The sequence below is a fragment of the Mesocricetus auratus genome, unplaced genomic scaffold, assembly GCF_017639785.1.
Source record: "Mesocricetus auratus isolate SY011 unplaced genomic scaffold, BCM_Maur_2.0 Super-Scaffold_100027, whole genome shotgun sequence".
Classification (NCBI taxonomy): domain Eukaryota; kingdom Metazoa; phylum Chordata; class Mammalia; order Rodentia; family Cricetidae; genus Mesocricetus; species Mesocricetus auratus.
The window spans coordinates 11,954,341-11,966,833 of NW_024429208.1; the positions used below are offsets into that span (position 1 = coordinate 11,954,341).

At 36.6% G+C, this 12,493-nt stretch overlaps 1 protein-coding gene across 12 annotated transcripts in view; it reads right to left on the reverse strand.

The window, feature by feature from the left end:
- Pcdh15 (protocadherin related 15) overlaps nt 1-12,493 on the reverse strand; it is a 1,295,283-nt gene that overhangs the window by 482,100 nt on the left and 800,690 nt on the right. For 9 of the 12 annotated variants that reach the window (XR_005871270.1, XM_040732073.1, XM_040732072.1 and 6 more), the window contains 2 exons: nt 6,222-6,236; nt 5,682-5,747 (listed from right to left, as the gene is read on the reverse strand). Coding sequence is in view for 11 of the 12 variants with exons in the window: in XM_040732073.1 (XP_040588007.1) it covers nt 5,682-5,747; nt 6,222-6,236 (81 nt within the window). In the remaining variant the exon portion in view is untranslated. The remainder of the gene's footprint in view (nt 1-5,681; nt 5,748-6,221; nt 6,237-12,493) is intronic. The other 3 variants (XM_040732071.1, XM_040732069.1, XM_021227541.2) reach the window with 1 other exon arrangement.

Here is a 12,493-nt window from a genome sequence, read left to right on the forward strand (position 1 = left end):
CAGTGTGGAGATTCCTCAGGAAAATGGGAATAAAAATCTACCACAAGACCCAGCAACTCCACTCTTAGGCATATATCCAAAAGATGCCCATTCATACAATAAGGATGTCTGTTTCACTATGTTCATAGCAGCATTATTTGTAATAGCCAGAACTTGGAAGCAACCTAGATGCCCCTCAGCTGAAGAGTGGATAGAGAAAATGTGGTACATTCACACAATGGAGTACTATTCAGCAGAAAAAAACAATGGAATCCTGAGATTTGCAGGCAAATGGATGACACTAGAAGAAACCATCCTGAGTGAGGTATTGCAGTCACAAAAAGAGAAACACGGCATGTACTCTCTCATATATGGAATTTGGACATAGATCTGGGTAGTGCCAGCCTACAATCCCACGGCCAGAGAGTCTGGGAAACAGAACCTTCATTCAGTGGCTGATGCATGAAGAGGCAGACTCCCAGTGCTAAGCACTGAGCTGAACTCAAGTAAGCCAGTAACAGAGAGGGAGGGCTGATGAACAAAGGGATTAAGACTGGGCTGGTTTAACCCCCAGAAACAAGGGTTAACTCTTGAATCCCAGGCTAATGCCTGGGAATCCAGCATGGGACTGATCAAGTCCCCTGAATGTGGGTGTCAGTGAGGAGGCTTAGGTAATCTATTGAGCCTTGGGTAGTAGATCAGTATTTATCCCAGGTATACAATTGGATTTTGGACTCCCAACCAACAATATGAGATGCACTCTTACCCTGAACTCTTGGGGGAGGGTCTAGGCCCTGCCCTGGATGAAATGACAGACTATAGACACCCCCAAGGAGAGCCTCACCATTCCCTGGGGAAATGAAGGAATATGGGGGGTTGGGGGGACGACATGGAAGGAGGGGAGGGAAACGGAGAGGGACCTGGAACTGACTTGTGAAGCAACCTTGTTTCTAATTTAAATCTAAATTTAAAAATAAATAATGAAAAAGAAAGAGAACACAAGTTGGGGGTGAAGGAATGCAGAATGTATCTGGGAGGAGTGGAGGAGATGGTAATGTGATTAAAATACATTGTACAAAATTCTCAAAAAATGGTATTAAACTGAGACTAAAAAGACAGTTCATATTTTTGCACTGGAGAAAAAGAACAATAAATCATACATAAATGTTTACTGTGTGTCAGGCATATGGAACACAGTGATTCGTTAGGTCTTGAGATCTTGCGTTGCTTTACATGAAAAGAAAGCCATGGATAGATACAATCGCAATAAAGTCATACTAATAACAACAGAAGTGGAACAAAAAAAAAGGAAAGAAAGACCAGGTGCTGCACTTTCAAACCAGCTGCGTAACTGGATGCATCCTCCAGTCACTGTTCAAAACTGGCTTCCATTAAAAACCCCTCACTCAGAACTTTTAAGTACCAAACATACCAAACCGAGACAGTGAACTAGATGGCCAAGGAAGAAATGAAATCCCTGAGTCCCTTCCCATAACAGTTCTGGCCCTAAACATGCTCCTCTGATTTTTCTGTCATTTTAGTTGACTTCTTCTAGCCATGATTCCCTAAGGAGTTTCAAAACCAGTGAGAGGGTCATTGAGCTTCAGAGGTGGATTTTGTTTTACAAGAGATCAATCATTAGGCTAGGCTGAGTCATTCATGTGAAAAATTTCCTACTTTAGTAGAAAAATTATGGTAGAACGCACTATGCTACAGGTTACAAGTGAACAACCCTCTCTCTCATTTTGTATGGTAATACCGGGGCCATTCTTACTATCACTCGTTTGATATTCCTACAGTATGCAAATGAAAGTATTGCTCTAGCTAGCCTTTGCCTTGATGGCCTATGACTTAAATGATGCATTTATAGAAAGTCACTCCCTGTAATAGATTCACTTAGGAGTAACTGCATATATGTGATACACGATTCAATTTGATATAATCCAGGCTTATTTCTATAATGCACATAGTTAAGATAATTGTTACAATGAAGAAGCATGTATATAACAGAATCTGATATTTCTTTCCTTAAATAAGATGGATAGCTGCACAACGTATGTTTTCATCATCTTTAATAATTATATTAATATCAGAATCATGAAATTTAAAATGTAGTTAAGTAGTCACTAACATTTACCATTATTTCTCTCTATAACAAAATACTTCAGCTCTGTGGTCATTTTTATATTTTGACTGCTTTGTGTGTGTCTTCTTTTCCTAACACTGTGAACGTTCTGTTATTTCCTAAAATCCTGTTGTTTATTTGAACATACAGTCAAAACTGAAGATATGATTAATATGAGAAAATACAGAGCTTGATGGAATTCTCATAAACTTAGAGACCATTTGAGGAGATAAATAACAATTTTTTATTAGTACTCAGAAATATTTCTCTTTTCTTGTCACTTCAGTTATACATTCAGACAGATGTCGCCGCTGACCTTTCGAGAAACCATTCCCCAGTACAAATGAAACAAACAGAATGTGTTGCCCTATATACAGCTTCCTGGTGATGGACACAGGCAAATGGTTTCTCATGACAACAGCTATCACACAATAGTAATCATATGAGCAGTTAAGTATATGGGGAGTCTGACATGATAATCCCTTTATAATTCACAGGAAAATGATTCCTTCATCATTGCAAATTACTTTCACTGTAAACAAAATAATTCACAGTGACTCGATGATTGGTTGAATAAGAAATAGACCAATGCTGATGGATGAGTTTGAAATCATGTTTTAAAGTTATGTATCACCTACCAAACCACTAACATTATACAAAGACTCATTTTTCTGCAGCTAGAAATGTTAGGGCACTACAACATTAGAGAATAAAATAAGTGATTTTTTTCTGCAAATTTATACAAATGTTACACGTTGTACACCAAAGGGCAGTGGCTTGACATTGACATGGATGGCTCTATTATCTTCAAAGAATATTATATTATCACATCTATTTCAATATGTTGCAAGATGACACAATAGTTGTTAAGTTGTTAATTTGCCATAATAATTCTTTTGGTTTTTTTTTTTTAGATAGAGTCTCACTATGTAGCCCTGGCCAGCCTGAAACTTGCTATGTAGCTAAGACTATAACCTTGAACTCTCAAAGACTCACTTGCCTATGCCTCAGGAGTGGTGGGATTAGAAGGGTGTGATACCAGCCCTGACTAGCCAAAATTTAAGTTTCTTCTACCATTACAATTTCTTTGTCTCTAAGTGAATACTCTGTTGTTCCAATTTTTATTTATTTAAAATTGCCTTTTAATTATTCCAATTTCAGTGGTAACAAGTCTTTGATCAAGAAGTATTCTGTACTGTTGGGTAAATACATGTAAGGGAGAGGCGACTAATTTTCTCTGACTGACAGTGTGGCAGATGCACATGCTGAGCTAGCACAATACTCGCATCACCGTAATAGAGCAATACTTCCAAATGCACATGTTGTCAGTACGTACATACTCTGTCTTATCTCCCATAGAGGTAAGCTGTTTTTCAAACAGCTCATTATCTAAGTCATCATTATTTAAACATGGAATGCATATAAGTGCCACAGCTGCTTCATTTGAAATAAATGTAGTAGTATAGAAATATGATGGTGGTAGGGAGGGGGTTAGGAAGAACCAGGCTGTGCTGAGGTGAGAACCTCAGTATTTCTAAAGGTCTCTGAAATATTTGCAAACACCTTTCCATCTACCGGATCCTGTAAAAGCAGGATACACAAGAATTTATTACACCCCTGAAAACAGGCAGAAAAGGAGAAATTAACTCAGCGTTTAATATCAGGACTGGAAATACCCGGCTTTGTTGGAAGTTTTTGGGTTTCCTAGATTATGAATGCCATGTCCTGAGAGTCTTACAGTGAAGAGAATTGTGCACATTATAGTATCTGGCAGAGATGCATTTGATCTCATTAGTTTTATAAATTTCATGTAAGAGGAAAAATGCAAAACATTTACTGTAGGTTGATATTTATGTGCTGTGGTGATCCTCCAACAGTGTTGGCAGCATTCTGAGGACTTGGCAGTTTTTGTAAAATATGTCAAGGAAGAAGCACAACATTATCATGCTGCATCAAACAACCGAGCTAAACTCCCTTCATTCATCAGTTGTTTTGGCAATCTCTTCCCATACCCTTTAGAAAGACAGGGCTTAGTTAGCCAGTTAGCACTAAAGGAGTCAGGCACCAGTGCTGTGGTGTGACCTGCAAGCCCTGTAGTCACATGCTAACACAACTTCCTTTAGTAAAAGTGACTATTTTATTTCAGATCCGTTTTAAGCACAAAGGCATTGGATAGTCATTCTGGCATGCTCATTGCCTTTACACTTCCACTTGTAAGTCAATGCTTGCACTTTAAAGAAAAATAGGTTTGTTCTGAATAGAAACAGTTAAGTTTAAGCAAACATAAATCTGCCTATGGAAAAAACCTTTTCCTGTTGTAGCACTTTAATACATTTTCTCCTTTGCATATAATTATAATTTAGTTCCAACTTATACAAGCTGGTCGCAATTACTTACTCCATACATTTTCATTGTAGAATGATGGAATTAATTTTTAAATAACCATCATACATTTTCATAATTACCTAATATTTTAAAAGTAGTGTTTGTTCTTAACATTTTTTAAAAAAATGGTGGCTAGCAACAGTGCAGACACTTTGATTCCTTGCAAAGAACATGGATGAAAGTAGAACCTTACAGTGATTTCTTAGGTAAGTAAAAAGAGGTAGCCATCAAAGTAATGCATAATGAACTGCAGGTTATTTTTATAATGTTATAATGCGTGTTAATGTTTTCAAAGTAAGCCTAAGTAGAATTACAGGAAAAAAGCAATTTTTCAATAAGCCACTTGACACAATCCCTTTCCTTACAGTGTGATTTCAGAAGAAAAGTCCTTATAACAGGAAGTACGCTAGCAGCAACCCAACAACAAACCACTTAGTTGAACAGTGGAGAAAATGAGCAGAGTACTGTCACACAGGATAGCCCCAGACATCATCATCTTCACATGAACCAACAGAAGAGGGAATTTTATGACTATTTTAAAGTTCAAACTCATGTAGTGTGAGAGTTCCTGAAAAAAATCACATATATTCTTGATTTTGAGAAAGTATATTTTTATATGAAACTCAGTATGGCTAGGTTTTATTTCTAATGACTACAGATGAGCCGAATGGAGTGAATATTCAGGCTTCTTCCCTACTGGGAGCTTTAAATGTGTGCTTTCTTTTAAGTCTATGCAGATTCCTTGTTATCCATGATCAACTACTGTGTCTCACCAGTTTTAAGTCTTAATCTTTACCAGATTCCAAACAAGACTTACAGTGTGGTCCCTTCTTTGGAAGAACCCACTGCATTTCAGTTAGATGATTATATGTGTGACTGTCAATTGTACCTATTTAGAAAGGCATCCTCCCAGCACGTATATGATTCATGCTTGGGTTAACTCAGATCAGTCACTATTCACACAGAACTAAAGACATATTCCCTGAAAAAGTCTTTTGTGTCATAATCCCAATGAAGCATTTCTAGAAGTGATAAATTTGAAAGCCTTGGATAGAAAATTAAACATGAATCATTAATAGATTCTGATTTACAAAAACCCTTTATGTAGAGTCTCTGATCGCATCAAAGCAAATGTCAAAATAAACAGAAATTCTCATTATGGACAGTACTGGTAAGTACAGAACTCACTCACCATTCCGACTCTCTTCATCAATGGCCACGATGGTAGCTGGTGGGCCTCCTCTAGCTAGTTTGCAATCTAGAGAAAAGATAATGAAAGGCCATAATTAACAAAATCATGAGAACTTACTCAAGATTACATTCACCAAGAAATATAGCAATATTAAAAGATTGCTAACAACTTAATATACAACATTTCAAGTGTTTGACTATTAACAGAAAACATTTTCCAAGGCCGACACAGATTCTATGATGCCATAGCCAAACACTGCTCAAACCTTAACTGTGACACCAGCAAAGATGGCTGAAAAGTTGTCCTTCTGGACAGAGATAATGGAATGGTAATTTAATGCAGAGAAATAACATAGATGATTAACAGGATAAATGATGAGACAGCTCTACAACAGAAACAAACATAATTGGAAATTAATTGTGATAAAGGGCATCATTAATGACAGTAAATAGAATTTTGACAATGCTTTAAAAACAGTAGAGGGAAAATGGACAAGCAAGGGATGCCATGAAGTGCTGGGGATTATTTCAGTCACCTTACCCTCATATTGCCAGTCTGGAATCAAAGTACAGAATCACCAGTGGGAGCAGATCAGAGAACAGAAGAAAGAAAGGAAGAAAGGATACATGTATATATTTAGTGAGAGATTTACAGATTCATAAAATTCATTATACGATAACAGATGAATTACCTAATGATCTGTGGAAAAGGAAACTATCAGACTTTATAATACTAATTAAACACCAAAATTAGATAATATATACATCCACCATTAGTATAGAACTATGTAGCAGTGACAATAACAAAGTACATTTATATAGTTTTTTTTAAAAAATGAATTGCCTATAAAGGGTTTTTATCCTTTCACTGAAATCTTCAAAGTAATGTCTGTCAATAAAAAGTGATAATGAATTCATATTTTAAACACTCATCTTACCTTATTGAGTGTTACTCAATGACAGCTATAAAATTAGCTTTATAATATCTAGAAGTTAAATGTGAAGGCTAAGCTTACTAGATGATACATGTACATTTCAGGGGCAGAAGGCATTCTTCAGAGAAACAAATAGGATGATGTGTGTGTGCACTGATGGCACACTTAGGTGCATGCTGGAAAGTAACTTAATAGACACGGTTAACATGTGTGCTATCTGGATGACAATTTCAAGATTTGCTGATAAAAACTTGTTACCTGCCTTTTACATGTGTTGGCACAGGTCACACAGTCTTTGGAAGCAGAGCTCTGCACTGTAAGTGCATTTCCTTTTCTGATGTGAAAATGCTGTGAGTTCTTTTTTTTTAATCGCATCTTTATCAATGTTCATGAGTCCCACTTCAGACTTCGCATCTATGGTAGCTCCTTTCTGCACCTCCCCACAGCATCGCTCTCTGTCTATCCCCCCCCTGCTTTTACACAGCTTTTATCACCAGCCTCCCAGAGGGCAATTCAGAACAAAGTCAAAAGAAGGATATATATATACATACATATTGGCCAAAACATTATGTGCTTTGAAGTAAGGAGAAACTGTCTGAATAACTGTGTGAGGTTTTCCTTCTCTGTCCCAGCTATGATTTGAACTTGGCTTAAATGACTCCCTATGTGTTCCTATTTGGGGTTTTGAGCCTAGCCCCCAAAGCCCGAGGCATTTCTCCAGCCCAAGTTTAGTCTTCGTAGAGCAGTGACAGAAAGTGGTATACTTGTGGAAATATGGCACAGGGACACTGGGAGAATCACCCTCCAAAAGAAGTAATGTAGCTCTCTTAGAACCCCTATTGGTTCCCACAAAACAAAGATGACCTGAAATGATGAGCCTGGTTTTGATCCCCCAATCCCTATCTTCCTCTGTCACTAGGTAATCTCTTGCCTGCCTCCTACTCTTGCCTTCAATGCATCTTTAATGAAGACTGCATGGCAAGGCAGACTGATGGGCTGGCAGATATTCATGGGTCATGCTCCCAAATTGTGTGTCAAAATAGAAAGGAAGAAGAAGAAGAAGAAGAAGAAGAAGAAGAAGAAGAAGAAGAAGAAGAAGAAGAAGAAGAAGAAGAAGAAGAAGAAGAAGAAGAAGAAGAAGAAGAAGAAGAAAAGAAGAAGAAAGAAGAAGAAGACAGTAAGGGACAGAAAGACAGATTCATACTCAGTCCTAGTAGACCCACAGTCTCTGGTTCAAGGATCATTTCCTAGACAGACTGGAACATGTGTGTTTAATGCTTTAAGTTCATTTTTTCCCACTTCTGTCCCCTCAGTAGTAGAAAATGGTACAAAGTAAGAGTTTAACTCAACTTCTTCTCTGTTAGATCCTTTATAGGACTCTCATTTTCCATCAATAAGTGGTACCATGACCAACTGATACTTCAGGATTGGCCCAAACCTATTTTTACGTTACTACTTTTAAATGCAGAACACTGATGTGTTTGTCAGACACATTATCTATTAATAACACTATTCAAAGAAACTCAAGGGTTTTTTTTGAAACGATGTATTCATGAAAGTATAATTAGCTCTGAAAAGCAGGAAAACATTTTAATGACAAGTTTATTTAGAATTGTCTTGACAAGAAAGTCATTTTGGATATAATAGATAAGGACTTATTGAGGGTAAAATACCCTAAGTGAAATCAAAGGGAACATTAGGAAGCAATTTCGACTTTCCTGTTCTCTGTGGCCTGTGAAGAACCTACCTGCCACAAGGACGGTGAGTTAGCTGTTGGTGAGGGGACCTGGGAAACAGGCTTCTCAAGTAATGGGAAGCATTGAGGGAGGTAGGATGAATATGCTCAAAATACACTACATGAAATTCTCAAGAATCAATAACATATTGTTGAAAATGATCAATCATTTCTCTTAGGTTAAAACCAAGCATTTTATAGCCTAAACTCAATACATAAAATTATTTTAGAGAAAAAAATCAAAATATGCTAAATGGCACACTGGATGCTATACAGTATACGTAATTCCCCCACCTCTCAATCTCATTTAGTGTATGTTCTAACTATAGACAAAATTCAGATGTTTTATTTTCCTTAGCAATTTCCCTTTCATCCAGAGCTACCCTCAAGACCTGTTGATGCTGCATGATGTTTTTACTCTATTTTTTACCCATTTTATTCTTTGTGACCAATCAGTTCTTCACATGTATCTTCTACTGATGTCAACATACGCCTAACTCCTCCAGGAAAACCCTTTCTGTCTCCTGACCTGGTAGGAGTCTCTGATGCACACTCTTATAATAACCTGCATCATCAAAACAATTTGAGATTATCTGAATCCCAGTGACAGAAAACCTCATAAAATCCTAGACCTTCTATATAACCCTATCATGTGTCTTACAGATAAGACCATATTATAAATTAACCTTCCCTTTTTCCTTTTAATCTTTAAAATGTCCTAAAGTACAAGAAACTTGGAAAGGTTAGAAATTTATTAGTTGTCTGGAGACAGGACTTTTGCTGTCTCTATAACCAGAGAGTCTCCATTTCACATAAAGGGGAAAAATGCTTACTTCCTACAATTATTCATAGCTTCCACTGAAGTTTCATACATTGAGTATCCAGTTGTCTGGACTTAAGTAATATTATTGGGTAAGGTACTCTGTTAGGAGTGAGGATGTGTTTCAACGTGTATCATGATTTTGTACCTTAAACAGATAATGCATAAAGACTTTTGCTACCAAGACTTTGTGAAATCTGGATGATGGCACACCCCTATAACTCTAGACAGGCTGAGTTTTCCAGTCTGGAATCATAGGTCTTGTCACTTTATAAGTTACATACAGTCACTTCCTTTTCAATATTATATCACTATCTGAGTCATGTTAGATTCACCAGTTTTTAACTTATAATTATTTGACACAGGTGTTGGAGAATTTTCATCCCTGTGGCAAATAAATACAAAACTCATTCATCCCATCTGTAAGTTCAGCCATTTCAAGTTGAAATTGATCCCTAGTGAAATGTTTTATGCTTTGACTTTTGAAATCTAATGTTTAATAATTTAATAGGAAAGGGATAGACACCCCTACTAAAGCTTTTTCTTTTATTCTGTCACTTGAAAATCCATTGTGTTGTTAAGCTTATGTTGTCACATTAACCAAGTTGTCTTCATTATTTGTTTTACTTTGAATTTTTAAAGAGACCACTATAGAAAACTACACCCAATCAAAATGCAGAGTTACTGATCCCAGTCCAATATATATCTACCAAACAATGATCTATACCTAAGGCTCAGGGAACATAGGGAAAGTTTGGGTAGAAAGATTTTAAGAGACATAGGATCAGGGAGTTTGCTGTGAAATTTTGTCTCCTAATAGTGTCAGAAACTACACCCATAAAATCTCATTAGCATGATCACCTAAACACAATATGAACAAGGATGACACCAATAGTCATTCCCTAGTGAATGGGGAGAAGCTCACAGGTGTCAACTCTATATAAAGGATTACAAAAATCTACACAATCATGAGAGCGATGAAATAGACTTCTAGGGAAGAGCACACCAATTGGTTATCCAGTACCAAATGGTTGGTTCCAAAAACATGTGCACAAGTATATTATATGTACTAAACAGATTATATTTAGGTGTATATTATATCTTTGTGTGTGTGTGTGTGCAAGCATGCAACAACAATCAAAAAGTAAAGCAACCATCAATTTGAAAGAAATCAAGGAGGGATATGTGGAAGGGCTTGGAGGAACAAAAGAGAAGGAGAAATGTAATTATATTAAAATATAAAAAGTTAGCAAAAGAAGAAATAAAATTGAGGCTTAAAATATTTTTATGTGTATGAGTGATTTACTTGCATGTAAGCATGTATACTAAATGCATGCCTGGTGTCTACAAGGCCAAAGATGCAACTCGATCCTCTGGAATTGGAGTTACAGGCAGTTATGAGCTGTTATGTAGGTGACAGAAACGGAACCCAAATCTCCTAAAAAAGCACCACTATCATAATTGCTCCAAGTCTCTGTTTTTACTGTTCAAGAATTTCATATCTGCATAAAAGGTGCTTTGATGAAGTCCACACCTCATTTCCTTCCCTCCAAATCATCACTATCTCCTCAACAGGATTTTTTTCTCAATTTAATATCTCTTTTAAGAAAGTCCACTGAGTCTTCTTAGAGCAAAATAGTAAAGCAAACAAACCAACACACACACACACACACACACACACACAGTAGACTTTTAAGTGTCCAGGTGGGGCAGAGTTTGTGTGTGTGTGGGGGGGGGGAAGGGCACATTATGCAAAGCAGTTACACAGGAAAGATCTAAGTTGCTCCTAAAACCAATTTGCTCTTTTCTCTTCTAATTATTCTTAATGAGGGTATGCAAAAATTCTCAGCCATGACTGTATTACTCAAAGCTAATGCATCCACTCCAGTATTTAAGATCACAGTCTTCAAACAGGAAGGTCCTCAGCCTTTGTTTCTTTGGATATACATTGCTTCTTAAACAGTCATTTACCATAAGCCAATTATGCATAAACACTCATTAAAAAAGCAAACTGTCGACTAAAAGAAGAAAGAAATGATAGTCCTTTAATTACTGCTAACACTCAGTAGGTATTTGTTTTAAGTTAACATCTGTTTTACAGGTATGAAATATTTCTGGAATTTTATCTGTCACATTTACCAGTAAGTGTGTTGACATATTTTCTTTTCTTACTTAAATGGAAAAAAATAAGGATTTATTTTTATTTCTGGAACCTTGGAAGAATATGTTAATATTTACCATTGTATTTACTACCATTCATTTATATATCAGCTTGGAAATTGTTGGAGGGAGAAGAAAAATCTATTTCATTTGATGAGAAGAAAAAATTTTATTATATATAGATAACTAGTTAAGCAATGCAGGTAATTATAGTTGTTAATTAACTATTGCAATGGTTATGGAGTCCAGCAGTTTGCAATCCTTCACCTTATCTTCCTACTCTAACACACTTGGATCCTCTCTTTTCTACAATGTTCCCTGAGTCTTAGAGGGTGATAGAATGTCTTGTTTAAGATTAAAGGATTGTGCTAAATCTCTGTATCTTTGGCAGCTATTAGTCTCTTCAATATTTATGCTCTAAAGAATCTTCTTTGAGGTTCTAGTACAAAAAAGGAAACATATAAGGATAAACAGATGGGGACTGGGGAGGAAAGTTATGAAACCAGAAGGACTGGAAACTGGAAACTAATATATCATTGAACACAAGCATGCTTCCTGTTTCCCTATTCATTTCATCTTGTTTTCTGAGGACTTCCCTGGACACAATAACTAATAATAACCTGATTAGGGTCAGCAGGTGGGAAAGTCTTTACTGACAAGTCTCAACATTGAATTGCAAGCCCCATATAAATCCATCTTCCCTCCATATGACATTAGGAATGCAAAGTGCTAGCAATGTCTTGTGTGTCACAACCTTAAACCTGATATTATGCCATTCAATGAATAATTTACTCCTGTGTTATTACCATCTAAAGAACAAAATAAAAGTCACTTCCAATCAGAAGTCTGATGTGATCCATTCTGAGCAGAAGGAAATTCTTGCTGGCAAATGTGTTTCATCCTTGGGTTGAAACATGCATATGCGCAACAAGAACAGAAATAGACCTCACATAGAGTGATGGCATTTTCAGGTATCCCTTCCTAATATTCAACATATGAAGAAGAAAGATCTTCTCCTGTAAGTCCTTCCAATCACAGGCTCCTCTTTAAACAAGAAACTTACAAATGACTGGAACTTTGAAGATCTGTTGCTGTTTATTGGATTTTTGTGGGGCAAGATCCTCCACTTCCTTTCACTGCATTTGTGTTCCTCACATTTTACA